Source organism: Durio zibethinus, chromosome 22 (genome assembly GCF_047325235.1).
Source record: "Durio zibethinus cultivar Kanyao isolate XHJ-2024 chromosome 22, ASM4732523v1, whole genome shotgun sequence".
Classification (NCBI taxonomy): Eukaryota; Viridiplantae; Streptophyta; class Magnoliopsida; order Malvales; family Malvaceae; genus Durio; species Durio zibethinus.
The window spans coordinates 7,255,399-7,282,565 of record NC_143183.1 but is presented as its reverse complement, the minus strand read 5'-3'; the positions used below and the strand labels follow the sequence as shown (position 1 = coordinate 7,282,565).

Below are 27,167 nucleotides of genomic sequence, written 5' to 3'. Positions count from 1 at the left end.
AAAATAAAAAAACAATCATAAAAATTTTTAAAAATCTGAAAGATTCCCAGAAACTTCAACAAAACAGAAAATTTTTAAAAATTTCAAAAAATTTTGACAAAATGAAAAAAAAATGAAAATTTAAAAATAAAACAAATTTTAAAAACTAAAAAACTGAAAAAAAAAATTGCACATGACCAAACTTTGCTTTTCATTTTTATATATTAATTTTTTTATTGTTTTCAAATTTTCAAAATTTTAAAATTCTTCCAATATTTCATATTTTCTCTTTTTTTTTGGAAATTTTAAAATAAATTTCCGTATTTTTGAATTTTTAGAACATTTTTAAAATTTTTAGATTTTTTTAATTTTATTGGGATGTTATTAATTTTCTTATTTTTTTTTAATTTTTAGGATTTTTTTAATAATTTAAAAGATTTTTAAAATTTTTTAGATTGATTTTTAACTCTTTGGATTTTTAAAATTTAAAAATTTTTTCTTTTTATTTTAATTTTTGATTTTTCAATTTTCATATTTTTTTACTTGTGTTGAATTTTTAAAAATTTTTCATTTTTTTAATTTTTGGAAAAGTTTTTGAAATTTTTTCTATTTTTGAAATTCAATTTTTTAAATTTTTTAGTTTTGAGAATTTTTTTCTGAATTGTTTGGATTTTTTGGAATTTTCAATTTTCAATTTTTTCGTTTTTTGGGTTTTTTTTTTAATTTTAAAAATTTTTAGGTTTTATAATTTTTAAAATTTTTGGATTTTTTAAAGTTTTTATTTTTTTTGAATTTATAATTCTTGAGAAAAATATTATAAATATTTTGGATTTTTTTAAATATTTAAAATTTTTTCCCAACTTTTTAGATAATTGGAAAATTTCTTTCAACGTTACATGGCAATTATGATTTGATCATAACTGAATGTTTTTGATATATATCATCATTTAATTGAATATTTATATCATGTCAGTGACTTGACTTTTTGCATTAACATGAAAAACCAAAATATATGATGAATGAAAATTTAAGTATCTAAGAGCAAAATTAATCTTTTAGATAACAATATTTTTAAAAAAGAAAAGGAGCTCGTTGAAGAGAATTTTTTATATTCGAAAATCTAAACATGTCATCCGTTTTTCTTCAAGACTTGGAACGGCCCTTAAGGAGGAATATCAACGAGTAATATATTTCATATTTGATTTCGTATTTGCTATTTCAATCCTCTGTCCATTCCTAATTCCCTTGATAGTGGTACGGTAAACAAAGAATTATGTAATCTGATGATATTTCATTTCGTGCAAGTATAGAACACTTTGCAGGAATGGAAAAAAAACATTAACTCATAATTACCACCATATGAAAGAAAAGAAAATCTGGATTTTGAAATTTTAGACAACTTATATTCTAGCCCTATGAAAGTTTGTGCACAAGATAATATAATTTGAAGGGGGGAAAACCTGTACATGTCCCTGCAGTCTGCTGTCACATTCTGAGAATGGTTGTTATAAAATACCTATATCAGCTTGCCTCCTCAGCCAAGGGATGCTGTTTACTTCTTAGCTGGTTGACATGCTTCCTTGTTCATTTTTACTTGAGCTTGCAACCATTTGATAATTCGATCTCACACTCTGAAGAAACCAATAGAAGGCGGTGGACAGTCAACATTTTGCGGCGTTACATAATATTCGAACAAGTTCACGGGCCGTTAGGATTCAGGTGAAGCCCAAGGGCCTTTTCAATTTGATAATCATGAAGTTCTTCGTGGAGCAACTTTAACTTGCTGCCGCATTAGCTCCCAGTCAAAAGGTTCTGGGAGGAAGATAAAAACAAATTAAATGAAATACTGATTTATTCAACTATGACGTGTGTACCTCTAGCAGTGTGATGTAGTAGAAATCCTCCATGTGCTGCATAAGCGCACTTCCATCGCGTATTGCACGAAATATATTGATTTCAGTTTGCAATATCTGTTCAATGAGCTCCCTTTCTCCTTTCATCTGTAGTAGCAAAAAGACACACCACTCTATGCAGTAAATGTCATATCAAATCAAATTACTAAGAAAATGAAATCTTCCCGGACAAGGCCTTGAAACACATGCAAAAGAAATCAGACTAAGATAACCTAGAATAGTATGTGTGGTGTGAAAATATCAATTTTTAATCTTGCAGATATTCACAACCCTTTTAATAAGTTGAAAAAGGTGTAAGGCAAAAGATTGACAACAAGAAACTTACAAATTCAGTGACAAGAACATCTGGTGTGTACTCCCCTATCACATCACCCTGATAACCATCTTCAAAAAGCTCCATGTTTTCCTGAAAAGAATCGTATGTTAAACTTATAACCCAATGCATGCATTAAATAACATGAGAGATGAACAATTATTCACAATAAAAGGATAATAAGCACAGTATTCCATATATGTAAGAGCATCAATCTTGTTAAAAGAATTTCTGGAGCTGAACACCAAGAATACAAGGAATATTTAATGTAATTGATTAAAAGGGTGCACCCCAAGTCAATTGAACAGAAAAAAGAAAAACTTCAAAAGTGGAATTTGGCTGGGTCCAGCTACTTATGAATGCAAAAAGCATCTAACTATGAAGATGTAATATAGCTGCCAATAGAAATTACATTTTCTCAAACAATATATATATAAGGAGTTTGATCCAGCTAATTTAAGAATTCTTAACAGATGACACATTATGGATGTCTGCTTCAAAACATATTCAGATATGACAGATTTTCTGATTGCTTGATTTGTTTACAGAATAATAGATAAATGTGAGCTAATTTTGAAAACAAAATTAGCGAGAGCAAGGCAATCCAACAATCAAGATCACTTAAGTCACCCAAAAGTGAAATTTCTCATGAAAGTAGCTAAAATACCAAGTCTAATCAACAAACATAAATAATTGACGTCAAAATTATTATAACATGTCGCAAATTCAGTTCCCGTGTCATTTGTCCTGTCCATAAAATTTGTGAATAGCAACCAACATATGAATATTATGACTTTATGCCACAAATAGAGTACAAAATAAAATAAAATAAAAGACTCACCAAAGCATCTCTTAATTCTCCAGCAGCAAGATAAACAGGCTGAGCCACATGGCAATAACCCATCAAATGGGGAACAGTTGGTATAATGTCTCTGTGGTTAACAATTCTCCAGCTATCTTTAACTTTCTGCAAATGTTAGTATTCAATTGCAAAAACCTTAACCAATGATGTGTCACACTTCCTAGATAAGATATAGATGTAAAACAGCATGACAATACAAGCAGATTGATATTTGATAATAGAAACCTCCCTAAGTGCATTTCTTATGTATCAGGAAGCAATAATTTAAATTCAAGCACAAAAATGATAGTGCCAAGTTTTTCATGAGCCTATAATTATCTGCAAAGAAATGTTTAAAACAAGTCTTTTGGGAAAAATCTTTAATAAACAAAAAGAAAAGGAGATGATATAATGGGATTGAATCACTTTTCTGACTTCAATAATCAAAACCTGAAATACGATAAGTGTCAAGAGGAAACAATCATAAGAAAAGGTATTCATGATGCAAATGAAAATGGTATAGAAAAAAGAGATACAAAGAGGAAAAGCACAAAAGATGAATTAAAACCATAGATATTAGATATAGCATTGCAGAAGAAGAGTTACGTGCTCTCTTATAAAACAGCTGATCCTAATGTTTATCAGCAATATAAATCTGCTGCTGGTTTATCAGTAAATAAACATGAGCTTAAGCTAGTTTGTCAGTAAATTACTATGTGAATAACTCAGGCCATCTCATAAATGTGTCACTGGAAACAACATATTAGCCAATGAGAAAACTTTTAGAACAACCATGCATTATTTTAGAGGTGGTAAAAGGAAGGGGGGAAAAGACATGGTAACTGGTAATCTAATCAACTACGCATTAATCCTAAATGTCCTCTAGGGTGTGCTTGGTAGGGTGGAAAAGTGGAAGGATGAAGAGGGGTGGGTAGAAAACTGGAAAGAAAATGATTTTCATAAGTGCTTGGTAGGAGAGAAGAAAGAGAAAAGATAATAGGAAAGATGAGCATTTTCCATCATTAATATAAATAAATCATTTCAAATTGGAAAGATGGGAAGAGAGAAAATGATAAGAGGTGTTAGTAAAGTGTGCCTATTTACAAGAATGTCCATTTTTTTAATTTCACCTTTTTCTATTAACCTACAAAGGATATAATGGTAAAATTATATAAATTTCATTTTCTTTCTTTTCATTTTTCAACTCTACCAAGCAATGGATGGAAAGAAAATTACATTTTCTTTCAACTTTTTCATCTTTCCTACCAAGCACACCAATGAAAGAGAAAATATGTTTTCCTTTTTTTCAATTTTCTACTACTCTAATTTTCCATCTTTTCATTTTGCTACCCATCCTACTAAGCAAAACCTAAATGACACAAATCTTGATAATTAAACTATGGCAAGAAATTTACCTGCTGTTGCTTGGCCTACAACTAAAAACATGCTTTATGCAAGAAAAGAATTCAACAAGAATATATAGATCTAGAAAAGTGGCTATTGATCAATATTCCATCACAAAAAAAAAAAAAAATCCCTATCACTTAGACAAAGGAAACTGAAGAGAAAATTTTTTATTACCTCATTATATACTTCTGCAAATCTTCTGTTACCAACTCTAGGAGAACCGAAGTTATACATAGTCACTGAAATCACCCCGCGTCTGACAAACACAAATGAGATAGGAAGTTCAATAAATTATTTTTTTGCCAATTTCTGATTAAAAGGGCCTTAGGTCTTGGACCGCCAAGAAGAGATAATTTCCAAAAGCTTGCATTATGAGCAAAAAAAAAAAAAAAAAAAAAAAAAAAAAAAAAGAAAAGCTAAATTCAGCTTTCTACAATCTTTGAACTTTCATGAAAAACCTGAGTATAAACTGATATTAATTAGCGACTTTTAGCATTTAGTCCAAATGAGGTCTCTGATTCACCAATTTTTCAAGTACTGACAGAGTTGAGGATTGAAAAGGCAACTAACTCTTCCACTTATATGTTTTGTTTCATTTTTTTCCTAAACACATATGTTTAGTTTCTTTTAAATAGCTACAAGTATAATTTTTCTGTGCTTCTTTGCACAATTTCAATAGCATGTAATGCATTGAGAAAAAAAATAAAGAATATCATTCTTAAGTGAAATGAGAGAGAAACTTACTTTGCTAATTGACTTGATGAAAGTTCAAGAGCAAGAAGGGTAGCTAGTGCACCACCCAGACTATGACCTGTCACATAAACTTGCCATCCATGCAGCGGCTCTGCAATTTCATCTCTGTCACACAAACATGCACAGACAACTTCTGCTAAGAATAACCAATCCATATTTTATAATTTCGAATATGCAGTGTGTAGGCCTTCTGCTTAACATCAATAACATCAACCTTCTACTTTCATGGAATCAAATACTGAAATACACGTCTAATATCCTGTATCAAGGTTTATTAACAGCTTAAAGAGAGACATGTTAGAGATCCAATATCATCTCCATGACTAACTTGAAAAAATAACTATAAAGCAAGTGAAGAAATAAATGAAAGGTGCCAATCAAGAATTCCATATAAACAAAAGCTAAGACACCTCTAAAGATTTATGGATATATGCAAAACCTTTTGTACTAAATATCAACATGTTAGATCTACGCTTGAATTGGAACATTATCAAAGAGACCAAGAAGAAAGGTCACAACAGTAATGCTTACATATATCCAATTGATGCTTTGATGAGGGAGATAATCCTTATTCTAACTGAATCATATGCACTTAAAAATCCACTATGAACCTGCAAAGTATAGCCAGCATCACTACTTCAGGCAATTAAGTTAACAACAGTTATCAATAATATGTGCATCTCATATATATTATCTTTGAAAAGAAAGAAAAAACTAATTCTATAAACTGTAAGCATACTTGGACTTCTTGCTTGAAGTCGCCACCAATCCTTTCAGGGTTTAGCCTACATAGGCAGGATAAAAGTTAGTATCAGAAAAAAAACACTAAAATATGTGCCTTTCTAAATTATATTTTAATTGTGAATGATGTTTGTCTGAGGAAAATAAAAACTAGGAATAATGTTTATCTGCAAAACTTTTCAGGAAATATAATCTTGCCCTAAATATGACTCAAAAGAAGAGTTCAGAGTAGTAGGAAATGAACTATAATGAATCATTGCCCGGATTTCAACATCACTGAGAAATATTGCAGATGTAACAATGTCAGATATTTAACAGAAAAGATCCTCTGCATTGTTATTATCAGCAACTGTTAATCTGCAAGTACATTCATGATTGTGCTATTCCCCCCCCCCCCCCATCCTTTTAAGGTGATCAAGAGAATAGAGAAGCACCTTTGTCATGGTAATGCTATTTATATTATGAATAGGCAGACTTCCAAAAGCCACATTTACTGAATTAGTAAGAAAAAATGTTTACTACAACTGAAAAACCTTCTAGGGAGAAAGCGAGAGAGAAGAGGATAGATATTTGAAATTACCCAGCAGGAACAAGCATTAAATCTGTCCATAAGTCCTTCCATCTTGCCTGGATGGTCAATAAATAATTAATTTAAGCTAAAGCTAAATAATTCAGCCAAGTTTGTGAATAAATAGATGAAACTCACTTGTTCAGTCCCCCTAAAAGCAATAACTAATCGCCTCCTCGCTGAATCACGCCAAATTGCCACCTGCAGGTGCCTAAAACTTAGTGATAAAATGAAATAATCATTTAAATCAAATAGTGAGGTAATGTGAAAGACATGGGTTCAAGAATAAGAAAATTATAGCAAAATAAAATGAAATAATCATTTAAATCAAATAGTAAGGTAATGTGAAAGATACGGGTTCAAGAATAAGAAAATTATAGCGAAAAGTGAGCTTATTTTGATGAGATAAAAGGTCACCTGGGTATCTGTGGTTTCATTATCCAGAAAACATATTTTCTCAAATTCAGATTTGATAAAACTAGGATGGCCCAGTGAGGTGGCAAGCATTGCCCAGGCTTCCATAGCACTTTCAGCAGTTGCAAAGAGTTCTCTCATTTCTTCAGCCTTTTTCTCATCTAATACCGAACCATCCAGTGTGATAGGGAGCTTCTCACCACCACTATAACTAGAGACATTGCTTTCTGCTTTGGCAGAGGATTCTTCTTTAGTTTCATTCTCCTGTCCTTCCCTTTTGGACTGAGAAACTGCTGCAGTCAACACCATTAATGCTCCTAAAACAGAATCAGTTTGTCTTAATAAATCCTGCGTTGCCTTCTTTATGCCTGGGAGTGAAGATTGTATAGTGCTAATGGTAAATGGTCCAATCGCACTATCATTCTTATTTTCGGGATCTTCAGGACTTGCAAACCCAGGTTCAAGCACTTTATCACCTTGAATATCCTGATCATCTGGAGTTGCAAGCCCAGATTCAATATATTTTGCTTCTGCAATTTTTTGGAACTGTAGGCCAATTTTGTTTAACAAGTCAAATCCATCCCACTTTAATTTCTCTGGAACAGGAACTCCAAGTTTCTGAACAACACTTTTATTGATAACATCTGCAAGGTTCTTCCAGAAGTACTTATCAAACTGCATAGTATCAACTTGTGACACTGGTTTAGTGTTCTGCCTATTAGCCATGCCAGCATTGTCCAAGTGGAAGTCCTCTGAATTATTCTCGGTTTCGGTACTTGTGTCACTGAAAGATGCTTCTGAACTACTTTCCACATGTGAAGAAGACATCTCTGACACAGTGGAATCATTGGAAGTCCCAACAGGTTCAGCCACATTCTTATTACCATTCAACAATTGTTCCTTCAAAAAATACGCATCATTGAAGGACCTTAACTGCCCAAAGGCATATTCAACAAACTGGCGTGCAGGCACAGACTCACTGCCAACAAACATTTTTAGAGCAGACTCAAATCCATTTCTCCGAAGAAATTCAGAAACAAAGGGGAGTTTCCACCACATCTTCTCTTCCTCAATGTCTTCAAAACTCTTGTACTTAACCTGAAACCATACCAAACACAAGTACAGGCAATACGAATTATAAGTTCTACTAGAACATTACAAGTTTAGGTGGTTTTTTAATTAAATATACCTTGAACTTATATGATGAAAAGTAGATCAAATTTTCCATCAGCAACACAAGAATTGTGGCAGTTAAAACACTGAGGAAATGCATATTACAGCAAAGAAGTCTCTATAAGACTTAAGCATCATGGTTCATTTTTCTGGCAGGACTCGCAACTCATTACCTTTCCTATCCATAATAGAAGAAATGATACATCCAAATTACACTAGCTCCATTAATCAAAATATGCAAAAATCAATGTCCTAAGAGTTTAAATTACTCAGGTTGTGGGAAAACACTTATTTACAGCTGGTTGTAATATTGTAATCTGTATATTTATATTTGTATCTCTAGAATTAAGTATTTGTATTTCTAAAATTAGGATAGACAATCCCTCAATTATAGGATTAGTTTTTTAGGAAGATTTAGTTTCCTAGTTTAACTTCTAGTTAATTGTATATAAACCTAAGATTCTTGTATAATTCTAAATAAGCAATTTTTCAATATACATTTAGTTTCCACACTGTTTTATTTCTTAATTTTTCCAAATGGTATAAGAGCTTTAGGCTCTTCTTGGGAAGCAAAATTTTCAGCCTTCATTGTCGACTTTTTTAGGCCTTGCCGAATCCTGTTTTGGCCTTCATTGCCGAACCCTTTCAAAGAAAAATATCACTACCACCTAATTTGAGGAAATGTTAACTGAAAAAATCACTGGAGTACTATAGATGTCTCAGAAACAAGGAGAGTTCGACAGGAAAAAAATTGAAAAACTGAGAAACTTATTGAAAATCTTTGAAAAGCCTACTGTGGTATGTTCTTTGGGTAAAGTTTCTAGTTCAGGTAAAGCTTCTGGTTCTCATGGATTAAATGTCTCGGCTAAGCCTATTACGAGTTCTTGGATCATTGACTCAGGAGCCACAGACCACATGACACATTCCTCACAAAAGTTTAGTAGATATACCCTGTGTCTTAATAATAAGAAAATTGTTGTTGCAGATGGTTCACTTACCACAGTGGCAGGATTAGGAGATGTTCAAGTTAATCCCTCGTTTGTTCTCAAAAATGTTCTTCATGTTCCTGGATTATTTACTAATTTGATATCTATACAAAAACTTACCAAAGATATGAATTGCAAAGTAACTTTTTATCTCTCTTATTGTGAATTTTAGGACCAGAGTTCGGGAAAGATGATTGGACTTGCTAAGGAGAAGGATGGACTATACTATCTTGAGACATCAAATAACACAAGTAGTATCAAGAATAGTTTACCTTTGTCATTTCTTTCTGAAAAATCTTCCAATAAAGACAAAATCTAGCTTTATAATTTTCGTCTTGGACATCCTTCTTTTGGAACCTTGAGAAACATATTTCCTTCTTTGTTCAAAGGATTAAATGTCAAAGATTTTCTTTGTGATGTTTGCAAACTTGCAAAGCATAGACGTGTGTCTTTTCCAATCAGTAACAAAAGAAGTTCTATTCCCTTTTACTTGATTCATAGTGACATTTGGGGTCCCTCTACAATTCCTAATATTTCTGGTACAAGATGGTTTGTTTCATTCATAGACGATTGTACTAGGGTCTCTTGAGTTTTTTTACTTAAATCCAAATCAGATGTGAATAGTGTGTTTTTAAGCTTCCAAAACATGATCCAAAATCAATTTGGAGTGAGAATCAAAAGATTTAGGTCTGATAATGCAAGAGACTACTTCAACCAGAGTCTATCTATCTATTTCCAAAAAGAAGGGATTATCCATGAGTCATCTTGTGTTAATACTCCACAGCAGAATGGAGTGGCAGAGAGGAAAAACAGCCATTTACTAGCCACAACCCGAGCCTTTTTTTTTCAAGCAAATGTACCCAAATTTTACTGAGGGGAAGCTGTTCTCACTGCCACACATTATAAATAGGTTACCTTTAAGGGTTTTGGGATTTAAAACTCCTATGGAATTACTCTCACAATTTTATCCCAACCTCAATACCACAAACAATCTTACACCTAGGATATTTGGTTGTACATCATTTGTTCATGTTCACGGTCATAACAGGGGAAAGTTGGATCCAAGAGCAATTAAGTGTATTTTTGTGAGGTATTCTTCAACTCAAAAAGGATATAAGTGCTATCATCCTCCTACCAAAAAGTTCTATGTATCTGCAAATGTCACTTTTGAAGAAAATAAATTATTTTTTACTCAACCTTATCTTCAGGGGGAGACTTCATTCATAGAAGATAAGGATAAAGACTTCTTTTTGCTTGATTTGCCCCTTTCTTCAACATTTACACCCATTAATTCTTCTGAGTCGAAGCTTGTTTTTGTTGACCCCAAGTCAAACACTGAATGTGAGTCTGAACCCATTCCAAATACGAAAGATGTGACAAAGGATAATATTGTTCTTGATTCTATGAAGGAATTACAAGTGTACTCAAGAAAGAAAGTTCCAGATCCTGAACCAGTGCCAGTCTAAGAACCTGATCCTAATTCTGGAAATGAGGTAACTACAGTTTTTGACTCCGTTTCTCAAAATAAGCATGAATCTCCTAAAACTATAACTAGTGATTATGATCTGCCTATTGCCATTAGGAAAAGAACCAGAGAATGTACCAAGCATCCACTATACCCAATCTCTAATTTTGTATCATTTGAAAAATTCTCACCATCCCACAAAAATTTTCTTGTGAACCTAAACACTATTTCTGTTCCAACTACATTATCCGAGGCATTATCCAATGAGAAATGGAGGCAAGCCATGAAAATAAAAATGGAGGCCTTAGAGAAAAATCAGACATGGGAATTGATAGAATTGCCTAAAGGAAAAAATTCAGTGGGGTGTAAATGGATTTTCACTGTAAAATATAAGGCAGATGGTACTGTTGAAAGGTACAAAGCCAAGTTAGTGGCTAAGGGCTACACTCAAACCTATGGAGTGGATTACCAGGAAACCTTTGCTCCTGTTGCCAAGATGAATACAGTTAGGATTTTGTTATCAATGGCTGCAAATTACAATTGGCAGCTTCAACAATTTGATGTAAAGAATACTTTTCTACATGGTGATTTGGAAGAAGAAATATATATATGAAGGTTCCATCGGGATTTGGGGGTCCTCTAGAAGCAAACAAAGTATGCAGGCTGAAAAAAGCTTTATATGGCCTTAAACAGTCTCCTAGAGCTTGGTTCGAGAGATTTGCCAAAGTGATGCTAGCAATGGGATATAAACAGAGTCAAGGAGATCACACATTGTTTATCAAGTACTCTGATTCAGGGAGAGTCACAGTTCTATTAATGTATGTTGATGATATAATTGTAACTGGAGATGATGAAAAAGAGAGAGAATCTCTAAAACAGTTTTTGGCTAGAGAATTTGAGATAAAAGAGCTAGGGAGATTGAAGTACTTCCTAGGAATTGAAGTAGCTCACTCACAGTATGGTATTTTCATCTCACAACAGAAATATGTGATGGATCTGCTGAAGAAAACTGGGAAGCTTGCATGTAAACCTGCAAATACCCTTATAGATCCTAATCATAAAATTGGAGAAGCTAATGAAGATGCTGCTGTAAATATACTAGACCTAATATAGCATATGCTGTGAGTGTGGTAAGTCAATTTATGTATAGTCCTAAAGAAGTGCACCTACAGGCTGTCTACCGTATATTGCACTATTTGAAGGCCAATCCTGGGAGAGGTATCTTATTCAAAAGAAATTCGGGGTTAATTCTAGAAGCATATACAGATGCTGATTATGCAGGTTCAGTAACTGATAGAAGATCTACCTCAGGCTACTGCACTTTCTTAGGTGGTAATATTGTGACTTGGAGGAGTAAAAAACAGAATGTGGTGGCAAGATCAAGGGCTGAAGTAGAGTTCAGAGCAATGGCTCAAGGAATTTGTGAACTACTATGGTTAAAGATTATCCTAGAAGACTTGAAAATCAAGTGGGATGGACCAATGAGACTCTACCGTGATAACAAGTCTGCAATAAGCATTGCACATAATCTCGTGCAACATGACAGAACAAAACACATTGAAGTAGACCGGGATTTCGTAAAGGAGAAACTAAACAGTGGGTTGATTTGTACACCTTATGTATCAACTAAGGGTCAACTTGCAAATGTGTTGACTAAAGGTCTCAACAATGCAACATTTCAAGAAATTATTTCCAAGTTGGGAATGGAAAACACCTATTCACCAGCTTGAAGGGGAGTGTGAGAAAACACTTATTTACAGCTGGTTGTAATCTTGTAATCTATATATTTACATTTATATCTCTAGAATTAAGTATTTGTATCCCTAAAATTAGGATAGACAATCCCTCAATTATAGGATTAGTTTTTTAGGAAGATTTAGTTTCCTAATTTAACCTCTAGTTAGTTGTATATAAACTTAAGATTCTTGTATAATTCTAAACAAGCAGTTTTCCAATATACATTCGGTTTCCACACTATTTTATTTCTTAGTTTTTTCACACAGGTATTAATTTTAAAATGTGAGAGAATTCAACAATCAACCTTATTGACCAATACTTTGGCAACCGGCTAACAAAGTGAACAATCAAATGGTTGCAAGATGCAAGAAAAATAAAATTATCAGAAAGGTATGCCTCAGAGGACAATTCCCTTCAAGTTGGTGAAGAGAAATCATTTATGAAATTTACACCAAGACAATTCATTGTACTTAAACTTTAACTATTACCAATACTAAAATCATTAAACTCCATAAACATGGAAAACTCAAATTCCACATTTATATTAAAAATTTAACTGACCATTTCTCATATTTGCTAGAAGATTTGGATAAATACCTGCTTAGTTAGCATCAGGGTATGCCCCTATCTCACATGAACTGTTCAAGGAGCCCGTCTCACATGAACTGTTCAAGGACAGTCCTTAACTCAACAATAACTTCAAGCATTCCTAAACTGAACACTATCAGTAACTGAGAACTAAAACCTATGCACTCAAACTTGCTCATAGAAACACTGATGATTAAGAGATCTTAAAAGAGACAAGTAAAATAGATATCCAGTATCCTCTTACTTATCTTGAGTACTTCAAATAATAGATATTCAGTTTACCACTTTTCTTATCTCACTTTATATATGCATGTCTATTATCTAGTTATTCCTACCAACTTCATGAATCTCCATGCATAATTTGCTCCTATAGTCAACCCCATAAGAACAAACAAAGTCACAAGCTTGCATGCAGGTGCTCATCTGGAGTGCCGACACATTCTTCTCTTGAAATCTAAAAATCATTGTTGATCAACATCAACAACTTTGATCCTTAAAATATTTCAAATAACAGAGATATTTTACTCAAAATAATACGAGAATTTGCTGTTGATATCTTCTAAGAGAACATATAGTCACAAGTGATACTTCGGAACCTCATGTATTCCCAGCAGAAACAACCTAAATCCAACAACATACATTTGAATCATCATCAACAAGGTTCCACATAAACTATATCAAAACGGAGCTAATCCTAAGTGCCTTTAGTTATATAGTCATATATTATTAGAAGTATAAGAAGTAATTGCTAATCTATTGAATTTTTTATGCCTGCTAAGTTCTTAATAAATATGACTATGCTTAAATATATTTGGTCTTAGTGCACAACTATAGGCCCAAAACTTGATAGGGCAAGAAATGAGATAACTACAAGAAAAATCATTTCAGGACAAATGATAATCAAGTCTAGGTACATAAATGGTCAACTTCTCATCCATGCCTTCATTCTACCTATCATCTTTCAAGACCCATCAAACTGAACTTAGTGATATCTCTCCCATTTTTGTTGCTTAAACTGATTCTGTACATTGATAAAACCGTTTTTTGCACTTAGAGAGGTTGAAGTGTTAAGAAAAAAAAAAAAGAAGTCAGAAAGACCTGACAAGGCAACCCATTGTAAATCAATAGGAACTAGAAAGGCTTTATGATAATCAACCCAATATGCTTGAGAAGATTTTATCCTTTTTGCTCTCAGTCTCTGATAAGCCTTTAACAACAAGATTTCTCTTTATTGACCCATTGGATATAAGTTATACTCTCATTTGCATTCCAAAAGTTTTCTTATCTTTGAAAAAAAGATTAACATTCTTTCTAGGAACATAATCTCTTTGAACACTGCTGCCTGCCTTCCTATGGAGACTGGCAATATTTTCTGCAAAAATATCATCAAAAATAGATGTTAGAGAGAAACAAGAAGGTGAAACAATCAGAGCTACTATAAATAACTGAAAGATAAAATATTACATAAACAAGCCAAATCAAACAGGAAATGAAAAAATAAGTCATCGAGAAAAGTGAAAAAGAAAAGTTAATGAATTAAAAGAAGAAGCAAAAGCGGCATTACCTTCAATACAGAGGGCTCCCTGACATTCCATTCACCAGCAGTAAGCAAATATATTAGCCACCCATTCATCCACACCAAAAGACCACATGTGAAATGGTAAAAGTATTTCTTTAGTTAAGGGACAAAGAGTGAATAGAATTGAGAAAGAATTATTAAGAGATAAGGAGATATATTTTTGGCCCTTCATAAAAACAGGTTTCTCCAACAAAAGGAATGGGAAGATTGATTCAAAGAATGTAATATAGTGAGGCCAATGAAATTTTCAAGAAGAAAACATTATGCTCTATGCGAGCATGTACATCCAAATTACTCAGGCACCTCTATAGCTGGGGCACTTAATATATCATATTACAACCAATAAGGAATGACTAAGATGTTTATAGGCAACTTAGAGCAAGTGCTATTATATCTCATCAACTCCATTCTATTGGAGACTTTATAATTCAGTAATTTAGACCTTATCAAAATTAAAATTTAGTTGAATCACATCTGCTAGAATTATATATTCTGAGATTACCAGAAATCTTGATTTAGGAAACTACCCTCAAACCACTACAAGATTCCTCAGGCATCTAAATAATCTAATCTTGCAATGGTACATAAACCTAAATTTAGGAGAACCTTTCACAACTAAAATTACAAATAAGCTGCCATAAAGAGAAGAAAGGCCTAAAATTAGACATTTTCAAAGGGAACTTCATGTGTGCATGAGGAATTTGAAATGCAGCAAGCGACCCATACCGTAAACCTTTCCTCCATTTACAAGAAAACATTCAAAATACTAAAAGTCCATCTTTTCCAGTAAACTTGAATATTTTAATATAGATTCGATCTTCCAAGAAGAGTTGAAGAGCCTTTTTCTCCATGACTAGAATACTATGTCATTAGTGGTAATATTTGTATGGCCAATACCATGGACTAAAATATGCATTAAAATTTAGATTAAATTTCATGCTTAGAGAGCAGATATTTCAGAACCTCTACATTAAAATTTTCAAATCCTAGCACGCAATGAACCCAATTAGGCATTGAAACATTCACTTGGAAATAAGAAAATATTCTCCAGAACGGTGTTTTTTTTTTTTCTTTTTTACAATAGCACCAGAGAGATCTACCTCAAGCAGCAACTTGCCACCACCACCCATTCCTTCCAACTCCACCAGCACTTCATGCAAGTTTCCTGGAAAAAAACACACACTTTAATTGATGTTATTTTAAAACAGAAAAAATATATGCAGCTATGAATTTGGAACTTAATCTGCCAATTGTTAGTAAGCCCATAGGTAATGAAATTGAAATTGTAGTCTGGTTCCTAAACGCATTACCTTAACAACATGAGATCACATACATTCCATAAAATTTCATGTATAATAGCAACACAATACCCTTGCTGGATGATCACATTATAATCTCACCAAATTAGATACAGCAACATGAATTTTGAAGGCCTGTTAATCTAATAAATCCAGGTCATACATGTAGTTCAAATTCCTACCATCACAGAGGCTTTCTAGATTAATGCCTGCATTCCCCATGCGCTTATGCGGAGTTACAAGGTTTGCATCCCAAGCAGCAACCTGAAGTTTGATGGTGCTCATTAAAATAACAAACCAGAAGTTGTGCAACAAATTCATAAACTACAATCCAATAACATTGTGAAATATGTCCTTTAACTACTGTATGAAGTTTAGAACTGCAGATGGTGTTTTTGCATCATTTAATTTGGAATACCATGCTGAGCAAGTATCAACACACACACCCACACGCATGTGTGAAAAAACTAAGAAATAAATCAATGTGAAAACTGAATGCATATTGAAAAACTGCTTATTGAGAATTATACAAGAATCTTAGGTTTATATACAACTAACTAGGGTTAAACTAGAAAACTAAATCTTCCTAAAAAACTAATCCTATAATTGAGGGATTGTCTATCTTAATTTTAAGAATACAAATATTTAATTCTAGAGATACAAATATAAATATACAGATTACAAGATTACAATCAGCTGTAAATAAGTGTTTTCCCACACTCCCCCTCAAGCTGGTGAATAGGTGTTTTCCATTCCCAGCTTGGAAATAATTTCTTGAAATGTTGCACTGCTGAGACCTTTAGTCAACACATTGGCAAGTTGACCATTGGTTGATACATAAGGTGTATAAATCAACCCACTGTCTAGTTTCTCCTTTATGAAATGCCGGTCTACTTCAATGTGTTTTGTTCTGTCATGTTGCACAGGATTGTGTGCAATGCTTATTGAAGACTTGTTATCACAGTAGAGTCTCATTGATCCATCCCACTTGATCTTCAAGTCTTCTAGGATAATCTTTAACCATAGTAGTTCACAAATTCCTTGAGCCATTGCTCTGAACTCTGCTTCAGCACTTGATCTTGCCACCACATTCTGTTTTTTACTCCTCCAATTCACAAGATTACCACCTAAGAAAGTGTAGTAGCCTGAGGTAGATCTTCTATCAGTTACTGAACCTGCATAATCAGCATCTGTATATGCTTGTAGAACTAACCCCGAATTTCTTTTGAATAAGATACCTCTCCCAGGATTGGCCTTCAAATAGTGCAATATACGGTAGACAGCCTGTAGGTGCACTTCTTTAGGACTATGCATAAATTGACTTACCACACTCACAGCATATATTATATTAGGTCTAGTATGTGAGAGATAAATGAGTCTTCCAACTAATCTTTGGTACATCTCTCTATTTACAGCAGCATCTTCATTAGCTTCTCCAATTTTATGATTAGGATCTATAAGGGTATTTGCAGGTTTACATGCAACCTTCCCAGTTTCCTTCAGAAGATCCATCATATATTTCTGTTGTGAGATGAAAATACCATGCCGTGAGTGAGCTACTTCAATTCCTAGGAAGTACTTCAATCTCCCTAGCTCTTTTATCTCAAATTCTCTAGCCAAACACTGTTTTAGAGATTCTCTCTCTTTTTCATCATCTCCAGTTACAATTATATCATTAACATACACTAATAGAACTGTGACTCTCCTTGAATCAGAGTGCTTGATAAACAATGTGTGATCTCCTTGACTCTTGTTTATATCTCATTGCTAGCATCACTTTGGCAAATCTCCCGAACCAAGCTCTAGGAGACTGTTTAAGGCCATATAAAGCTTTTTTCAGCCTGCATACTTTGTTTGCTTCTAGATGGCCTCTAAATCTCGGTGGAACCTTTATATATATTTCTTCTTCCAAATCACCATGTAGAAAAGCATTCTTTACATCAAATTGTTGAAGCTGCCAATTGTAATTTGCAGCCAATGATAACAAAATCCTAGCTGTATTCATCTTGGCAACTAGAGCAACGGCTTCCTGGTAATCCACTCCATAGGTTTGAGTGTAACCCTTAGCCACTAACCTAGCTTTATACCTTTCAACAATATCATCTGCCTTACATTTTACAGTGAAAACCCATTTACACCTCACTGGATTTTTTCCTTTAGGCAACTCTACCAGTTCCCATGTCTGATTTTTCTCTAACGCCTCCATTTCTATTTTCATGGCTTGCCTCTATTTCTCACTGGATAATGCCTCGGATAATGTAGTTGGAACAGAAATAGTGTTTAGGCTCACAAGAAAATTTTTATGGGATGGTGAGAATTTTTCAAATGACACAAAATTAGAGATTGAGTATAGTGGATGCTTGGCACATTCTCTAGTTCCTTTCCTAATGGCAATAGGCAGATCATAATCACTAGTTATAGTTTTAGGAGATTCATGCTCATTTTGAGAAATAAAGTAAAAAACTGTAGTTACCTCATTTCCAGAGTTAGGATCAGGTTCTTGGACTGGCACTGGTTCAGGATCTGGAACTTTTTTTCTTGAGTACACCTGTAATTCCTTCATAGAATCAAGAACAATTTTATCCTTTGTCACATCTTCCGTATTTGGAATGAGTTCAGACTCAAATTCAGTGTTTGACTTGCGCTCAGCAGAAACAGGTTTCGACTCAGAAGAATTAATGGGTGTAAATGTTGAAGAAGGGGCCAAATCAAGCAAAAAGAAGTCTTTATCCTTATCTTCCATGAATGAAGTGTCCCCTGAAGATAAGGTTGAGTAAAAAATGGTTTATTGTCTTCAAAAGTGACATTTACAAACACATAAAATTTTTTGGTAAGAGGATGATAGCACTTATATCCTTTTTGAGTTGAAGAATACCCCACAAAAATACGCTTAATCGCTCTTGGATCCAACTTTTCCCTATTATGACTATGAACATGAACAAATGATTTACAACCAAATATCCTAAGTGTGAGATTGTTTGTGGTATTGAAGTTGGGATAAAATTGTGAGAATAGTTCCATAGGAGTTTTAAATCCCAAAACTCTTGAAGGTAACCTATTTATAATGTGTGTGGCAATGAAAACAGCTTTCCCCCTATAAGATTTAGGTATATTTGCTTGAAAAAGAAAGGCTCGGGTTGTGGCTAATAAATGGCTGTTTTTATTCTCTGCCACTCTATTCTGCTGTGGAGTATTAACACAAGATGACTCAAGGATAATCCCCTCTTTTTGGAAATATGTGGATAGACTCTGGTTGAAGTAGTCTCTTGCATTATCAGCACTAAATCTCTTGATTCTCACTCCAAATTGATTTTGGATCATGTTTTGGAAGCTTAAAAATATACTATTCACATCTGATTTGGATTTATGTAAAAAAACCCAAGAGACCCTGGTACAATCATCTATAAATGAAACAAACCATCTCGCACAAAAAATATTAGGAATTGTAGATGGACCCCAAATGTCACTATGAATCAAGTAAAAGGGAGTAGAACTTCTTTTGTTATTGATTGGAAAAGACACACATCTATGCTTTGCAAGTTCGCAAATATCACAATGAAAATCTTCAACATTTAATCCTTTGAACAAAGAAAGAAACATGTTTCTCAAAGTTTCAAACGAAAGATGTGCAAGACGAAAATGATAAAGCTAAATTTTGTCTTTATTGGAAGATTTTCTAGAAAGAAATGACAAAGGTAAACTATTTTTGATATTACTTGTGTTATTTGATGTCTCAAGATAGTATAGTCCATCCTTCTCCTTAGCAAGTCCAATCATCTTTCCCGAACTCTAGTCCTGAAATTCATAATAAAAGAGATAAAAAGTTACTTTGCAATTCATATCTCTGGTAAGTTTTTGTATAAATATCATATTAATAGACAATCCAGGAACATGAAGAACATTTTTGAGAACAAACGAGGGATTAACTTGAACATCTCCTAATCCTGTCACTGTAGTAAGTGAACCATCTGCAACAACAATTTTCTTATTACTAAGACACAGGTTATATGTACTAAACTTTTGTGAGGAATGTGTCATATGATCTGTAGCTCCTGAGTCAATGACTCAAGAACTCGTAATAGGCTTAGCCAAGACATTTAATCCATGAGAACCGGAAGCTTTACCTGAACTAGAAACCTTACCCAAAGAACATACCATAGTAGGCTTTTCAAGGATTTTCAATAAGTTTTTCAGTTTTTCAATCTCTTCCCTGTCGAACTCTCCTTGTTTCTGAGACATCTCCAATGATTTTCCCAGTTGACATTTCCTCAAATTGGGTGGTAGTAATATCTTTCTTTGAAAGGGTTCGGCAATTAAGGCCTAAACAGGATTCGGCAGTGAAGGCCTAAAATAGAAGTCAGCAATGAAAGCTAAAAATTTTGCTTCCCAAGAAGAGCCTAAAGCTCTGATATCATGTGAAAAAACTAAGAAATAAATCAGTGTGAAAACTGAATGTATATTGAAAAACTGCTTATTGAGAATTATACAATAATCTTAAGTTTATATACAACTAACTAGGGTTAAACTAGGAAACTAAATCTTCCTAAAAAACTAATCCTATAATTGAGGGATTGTCTATCCTAATTTTAGGGATACAAATACTTAATTCTATAGATACAAATATAAATATATAGATTACAAGATTACAACCAGCTGTAAGTAAGTGTTTTCCCACAGCATGCACACATAAAGAGCACAGTTATGATGACGATAATCATAGAGAAGATAAATAAAGATATATAATCATAATAAAAGGCCCTTAAAAAAGAGGAAAGTGGAAAACTATAGTCACTATCAAGCTGACTATTCATCAAACTCATTTTAAAAATTGATAATCAATGGTCAAGAAAGTTGCAATAAAAGCCATGAATGCACACATGGATGATAAATAGAAATATATATAGTATAGTTGCTATTCATCAAACCAATTTCAAAGATACATGCTCAATGGTAAAGACAGTAGCAATAAAAGCCATAAATGCATCAGATTCACAATGCAACAAAAGCATGTGAGTTGGTCATAAACAGGCATTGGATGCCATAGCTGTGAATTTAAGCACACAATTTTGATATTTTTAACCCAATTTTTATAAATTATTCTGATCTATGATTTTTCCTCATCTCTCTTATTCCATTGGAAAATGTGGTTCAAGAAGGGCAGTAGTATCAAGGATGTGCAATCAAACTCCTATTTTTTCACTAGAAAAGGGCTAGCAAGTGCATTTTGATGTAGTTGTTGTTGCAGAAAGATGTAGCTGGAGATGAAAAGTGACTACAGCATGTGTTAGAAAAGGATAATGGACTCTGAAAATAAGGATATTGTTGTTTGGGTGCATGATAATCTAGGAATCATCTGTTATTTCTCATAGATAAAAGGAGTTGTTAGTGGTTTCATGTTTTTGTACCTACAAAAGTGTACAAATATCAGGATCTTGTTATAAAATCTAAACTGTTAAATATTAACAGATTTTTAGGTGATTAGGTTGTTAGGTAGATATGAAGTCTAAATTTTAAAATTTAAAGTTTAGTATATTTAAATCCTCGTAATTCTCATGTTAATCAATACGAAGTTATCTTCTCTTTCTCCTCTGTTCTGTCCTATTCTGTTTACATGGTATCAGAGAATAGGCATTTCACTTGAAAACCATGATGATCAAAACAGCCATAATCGGAGAAAATGGCACAGCATCCACAGCTGCTGTTAGTGGAGGTGTTTCTGCCATAAATATTAATGGATTTGAAAATCCATCTGTCCAATTGACCTTTCACAAACTAAATGGTAAAAATTATCTAGAATGGGCGCAATCAATGAAGCTCATGATCGATGGCAAGGGAAAGCTCGTCCACTTGACAAGTGAGGCAAAGAAACCAGCTAGCAATGACCCAACATTGAAGACATGGAGATCAGAGAATTCTTTAGTGATTGCATGGCTTGTAAATTCAATGGAGCCAGCAATCGAAAAAACCTATTTGTTTTTGCCAATTGTGAGAGAAGTATGGGAAGCAGTTCGAGAGATGACAAAATATTACAATGAGATGAAAGCATTGTGGCAAGAGCTAGATTTGTGTTATGAAGAAGATTGGGATTGTGCAAATGATAGTGTAAGATACATGAAAAGGATGGAAAATGATAGAGTATACGTTCTTTTAGCAGGGCTGAACAAGAACCTAGATGAGGTAAAAGGCCGAATTCTTGGCAAGAAACCACTGCCAACTCTTCATGAAGTGTTTGCTGAAGTAAAAAGAGAACAAGGCCAACCAAAGGCGATGTTGGGAGAGAATAACCAACCTGCTGCTGAAGCTTTTGCTCTCGCCACTGAGACCCAATCTTACAATCAGTCTAGACAGACACAGTAGAATAAAAAAAGCGAGAAAGTGTGGTGTGATCATCGCCAGAAGCCACAACACAAAAGAGATACATGTTGGGAATTACATGGGAAACCACAGAATTGGAAGCCAAGATCGTCCAACCGTAATTAAGAGCATTTCAAATAGGTGTCTAGGAGCGAGCAGGAGCCTCAGAGACATCTCTTTTTAGTAAGGAACAGTTAGACCAACCGTATAAACTTTTTCAATCCACACAATTCTCAAACAATGTGTCTTCCTCTTGTTCTGCAGCTCAAAAAGGTAATCATTTTCAAGCTGTTACTTTTAATGTGTCCTCCATTACTAGTTGTCCATGGATCATCGATTCTAGAGCAACAGACCATATGATAGGTAGTTCTAAATTGTTTTCTTCTTATAGCCCGTGTGCTAGAAATCAAAAAATTAAAATTGCCGATGGTTCCCTTTTAGCAATTGCTAGAAAAAGATCAATAGCCATTTCAAAATCTCTTATTCTTCATAATGCCCTCCATGTTCCAAACCTCTCTTGTCATTTGCTATCTACCAGCAAATTAACTCGTGATTTAAAATGTTGTGCTAAATTCTTCTCAACTCACTATGAATTTTAGGAATTGGACTCGGGGAGGATGATTGGCAATGCTAAGGAAAGTGGTGGACTCTATTATTTTGAAGATCGAAGTACCATGTGCAGACAAGCTCAAACGACTCGCCTTGGGCCAATCCCTGTCTCTAGTAACAATGACGTAATGTGGTGGCATCTTAGGTTAGGCCATCCTAAGTTTCACTATTTGAAGTCCCTGTTTCCAGATTTATTTAAGAATAAAAATCCATCTTTTTTTCAATGTGAAATTAGTCAAATTGCTAAGCATCATTGTGCATCATTTCCTATTTAGCCTTAAAGTCCTCTAAGCCATTTTGCTCTTGTTCATAGTGATGCATGTGGCCCTTGTAGAACACCAACAATTTCTAGGAAAAGATGGTTTCTAACATTAATTGATGATCATACAAGGGTTTGTTGGGTTTATCTACTCCAAGAAAAATCAGATGTTGAACATGTTTTCAAAAATTTTTATAATATGGTTGAAACACAATTTCAAGAAAAAATTCAAGTGTTTCGAAGTGATAACGGGAAAGAATACTTTAATCAGATTCTTGGAACATATTTTATGGAAAATAGGATTATTCATCAAAGCTCTTGTATTGATGCTCCACAAAAAAATGGAGTTGCAGAAAGAAAAAATAAACACCTCTTGGAAGTAGCTAGGTCTTTAATGTTTACAACTAAAGTACCCAAATACTTATGGGGGGAAGCTGTTCTTACTGCCACTTACCTAATTAACAGAATGCCATCAAAAGTATTGAACTTTTAAACACCATTAAATATGTTTAAAAAATGTTTTCCAATGTCACATTTAGCATTTGATTTATCTCTTAAAGTGTTTGCATGCGTTGCTTTCGTGCATGTGCATGACCATAACCACAGTAAATTGGACCCACGAGCTATAAAATGTGTTTTTCTTAGGTACTCTTCAACACAAAAGGGTTATTGCTGTTTTCATCCTCAAACAAAAAAGTTTTTTATAACTATGGATGTTACTTTTTTTGAATCTCAATTTTTGACACTCCTCTTCATGGGGAGAATAACTATAGTTGTGAAGACTCATTGTTTGGACTTGAAGGTAAAAACACAGATTTTGTACTACAACTAGATACTTTAATGAGTTTGGATTTTGGAGTTTTAAATTTGGAAGTGGAGCAACCTACTTCACTGCCTATAAGTGAAATAGAAACTAAAACAGAGAATAACTCAAGAAATAAAGAGGAAGGTTCTGAGCTTACTGTCTACTCCAAGAAAAAACAGATTCAAAAGAAAGATGACATCACAACCTTGCAAAACCAAAAATCTAATACAAGGCCAGATCCAAATAACATAGTTTCTTCCAGTCTAGGTACCTTTTATGAATCTAATCCTTCAAAAATTGCCATTCTTAATTTTGTAGATATTCCGATTGCTCTTAGGAAAGGTGTTGGAACATGTACTCAGCATCCAATTTCCAAGTACGTGTCAGATAAAAATCTATCACCCTCCTTTTATGCTTTTACCTCACAGTTGTCTAGTGTGGATGTTCCTAAGAATATACAAAAGGATCTAATTGTTCCTGAAAAACCATTTGTGAAGTGTGAAAGTTTTCACAGATGCAGATTGGGCAGGCTCAATCACTGATAGAAGATCAACTTCTAGTTATTGTGCATTTCTTTGGGGTAATCTTGTCACTTGGGGCGGTAAAAAGCAGAAAGTTGTTGCACGAAATAGTGCAGAGGCAGAATTTCAAGCTATGGCTAATGGAGTATGTGAGATGATGTGGCTGAAGAGAGTTCTTTAAGAACTGAAGCTAGAATCAGAACCTCCTATGAAATTGTTTTGTGATAATAAAGCAGCAATCAGCATAGCTAATAACCCAGTTCAGCATGATCATACAAAACATTTTGAGATTGATAGGCATTTCATTAAGGAGAAGTTAGAAAGTGGAGTAATCTGCATGCCATTTGTCACCTCAGAGCAACAAACAGCAGACATTCTACCCAAGAGTTTGTTTAGACATGATTTTGAAGCACTAGTCAACAAGTTGGGCCTGATTAACATCAATGCACCAACTTGAGGGGGAGTGTAGAAATATCAAGATCTTGTTATAAAATCTAAACTGTTAAATATTAACAGATTTAGATTTTTAGGTGATTAGGTTGTTTGGTAGATATGAAGTTTAAATTTTAGTCTATTTAAATCTTTATAATTCTCATGTTAATCAATAAGAAGTTATCTTCTCTTTCTCCTCTATTCTGTTCTATTCTGTTTACAAAAAGTTTAGTCACTCTTTAAGATAACTCTTTAATGCAATTGTAACTTTATAACTAGGTAAGTAATACAAGTGACTTGCCATGTTTCATTGAAAGAGGAATGAGATGAAACTTAGAAACTAGGAAGATTAAAAGAAAGCTCCTATCAAAAGATAAGCAAATAAATAAGACAAAAAAATGAAACTGGAGATATTAAGAGATTGCATACGGACCAGAATATATTTCGCAGGGGGCAGTTTGATATTAAAGGTGAGATCCTCATTCCACGTTGGCTTCTTTGTGCTGCAATCATACAGCCACGAGTATATGAATTTGATAGGTAAAGTTATGTCTACTTATATCTGCACAATATCTTAAGAATGACATAATTAAGAATAAAATAAACAATAAAAAGTCAGTTGTAAATGCTCAATATTCTAGATTAAGGGTACATTGGTCTAGAGTCATTCCATTGAAAACAGTTGAAATGTATATCCAAAATATTGAAGTTCACAATTTAGAAAATTTTTCCAGGCCATAAGTTACATTTCTAACAGCAACAGAATCACCCTAACAAATACTCTAATAAAGCAATAGCCTTTATTCATGCTTAGGAACAATATATCAGTAACAGAGAGAATAAACTGTATAGCATTAAATTATAACAACTTCCAATGAAGGGTCAGGCATACTAATATATAATGAAAACAATTTGTCAAAGACAGAAAAATGGAAAGAAACAGATAGCACTGTCAGTTTCATTTTAGACAAAGGTTCCTGCTATTAAAGTGATGTTAAAATAAGCAATTTACTGATCCTTTTTTGAGAGATTATCAGTCTCGAAAATACATAGATCAGCTCTACAATACATATCAAAACACCAATAACTTACCCCCATTTAGTCTTGCTTTTGACAACTTGACCATCCAATTGCATTACCACATATGGATCACTAGTTCCCTGAAGGCATTCCAAAAGTTTCAAAAAGACATAGTTATATTCGTGTCACCAACAAAAAGCACACATAAACCTCCAATTTTCACTTCATAACATACCCATGGATCCATAGCAGGAAAATCAAAACCTTTTTTTAACTTTATAAACAACTGGCCATCATATATCTCTCGTACAAACGACCTGCATTGCATTCACAACTGCTTAATGTCAAGTTAAAAACTAAAATTAGCATTAAAATTTCTTTTAAACAATTTATAAGGACATCTTATCAGTGTTTAATTACTAAGCGGGAAACCAAAACATACTCCGAGAGATAAACAGTCTTACAATCTGCAGCATCAATTTCACGCCTGCCTATATTTTCCTGACAAGAAAACAAACACAACAAAAGAGAAAATATCAAATATTATTTCCAATAGATACCTAAATAACCTGCTTAAAGCTAATGTTCTTTTTTGGTTATTTTTATTTCCATTTTTAATTCTTCAAAACTAGATAAAAAGCAATATTTTGATCAAACATGAACAAATGATTAAAATGTAAATATACATTCAAACATAACCATTTTTTAATTTCCTGCATTTTTCTTTTCAAAAAAATTGATTGGTTTAAATTACTACTTATCTTTTTAGTTTTATTCAAACCGTTTTATGAAAACATCTTCTCAGTGAAAACGCAGAAACAAAAAAAATTCGTAATTCAACCGATTCCAATTCCAATTTTCTAACAATTTCTAAGTAACCAAACAGAAAATCAAAAAGAAAAAGAAAAGAAAAGAAATTGGGATTCCCCAAATGAATGATTTACAGGAGAAGTATAAGCTTCGAAAGCAAAACCAGCAAGAATAACCGCAAGATTAATATCAAAAGGAGGCCGCTCTTCTCCTATTTCTTCGGATATAACACTTTCAATATCAGCATTCGTTTTAGAAAAACAAGAAATTGATAACAGTCCATCTCTTCCCCTAGCATTCACATTTCTTCTCGAAGAAGTAATCAAAACCCTAACTTTTTTCCCGTAAAATTGGCAGGAAAATCTCGGCACAGCTTTGAGATTAAAATTACTGAGGCGGAATCGACGGAATTGAAGAGGCGAATTTTGTAGGGAGAGAGTAGCCATGGCTGAGCTGACACAGTGGCAGTTTGTGTAATTTTGTGGAAAGAGAGGGAAGGTGAGTTTTGTAGGGGATTTTAGTTGACATATCGTACACGGCCACGTAACGGGGAAGAATGTTAGAGAAAGCAGAAAGGACACGTGGGTTACGATCGTCCGTTC

At 33.6% G+C, this 27,167-nt stretch overlaps 1 protein-coding gene across 5 annotated transcripts; it reads right to left on the bottom strand.

Annotated features, from left to right (window-relative positions):
- Positions 1 to 1,304: 1,304 nt before the first annotated feature.
- Positions 1,305 to 27,091, bottom strand: LOC111307901 (uncharacterized). 5 transcript variants are annotated; one of them, XM_022906229.2, is made up of 18 exons: positions 26,700 to 27,091; positions 26,198 to 26,256; positions 25,991 to 26,072; positions 25,828 to 25,895; positions 25,169 to 25,238; positions 15,938 to 16,019; positions 15,558 to 15,622; positions 6,933 to 8,027; positions 6,654 to 6,716; positions 6,528 to 6,574; positions 5,946 to 5,991; positions 5,738 to 5,817; positions 5,198 to 5,311; positions 4,628 to 4,709; positions 3,047 to 3,172; positions 2,218 to 2,298; positions 1,854 to 1,979; positions 1,305 to 1,791 (listed from the first exon to the last, which is right to left on the bottom strand). In XM_022906229.2, exons 1-18 carry the CDS (start codon positions 27,009 to 27,011, stop codon positions 1,771 to 1,773), a joined length of 2,619 nt encoding a protein of 872 aa, XP_022761964.1. In that variant the 5' UTR covers positions 27,012 to 27,091; the 3' UTR covers positions 1,305 to 1,770. The 5 variants fall into 5 exon arrangements, with proteins under 5 accessions (XP_022761964.1, XP_022761963.1, XP_022761967.1 ...); XM_022906228.2 differs by having other exon boundaries at positions 1,305 to 1,610; XM_022906232.2 differs by having other exon boundaries at positions 1,305 to 1,610; positions 26,901 to 27,048.
- Between the last annotated feature and the right edge of the window lie 76 nt (positions 27,092 to 27,167).

What these genes read in the sequence shown, in the direction of transcription:
- LOC111307901 (XM_022906228.2), bottom strand. Translation starts at nt 27,011, where the DNA reads ATGGCTACTCTCTCCCTACAAAATTCGCCTCTTCAATTCCGTCGATTC. An exon ending in AAAAGCAAGACTAAATGGGG is followed by an intron (nt 25,239 to 25,827) that starts GTAAGTTATTGG and finishes GTATGATTGCAG; the next exon opens with CACAAAGAAGCCAACGTGGA. An exon ending in TTAATGCTTGTTCCTGCTGG is followed by an intron (nt 5,992 to 6,527) that starts GTAATTTCAAAT and finishes CTGCCTATGTAG; the next exon opens with GCTAAACCCTGAAAGGATTG.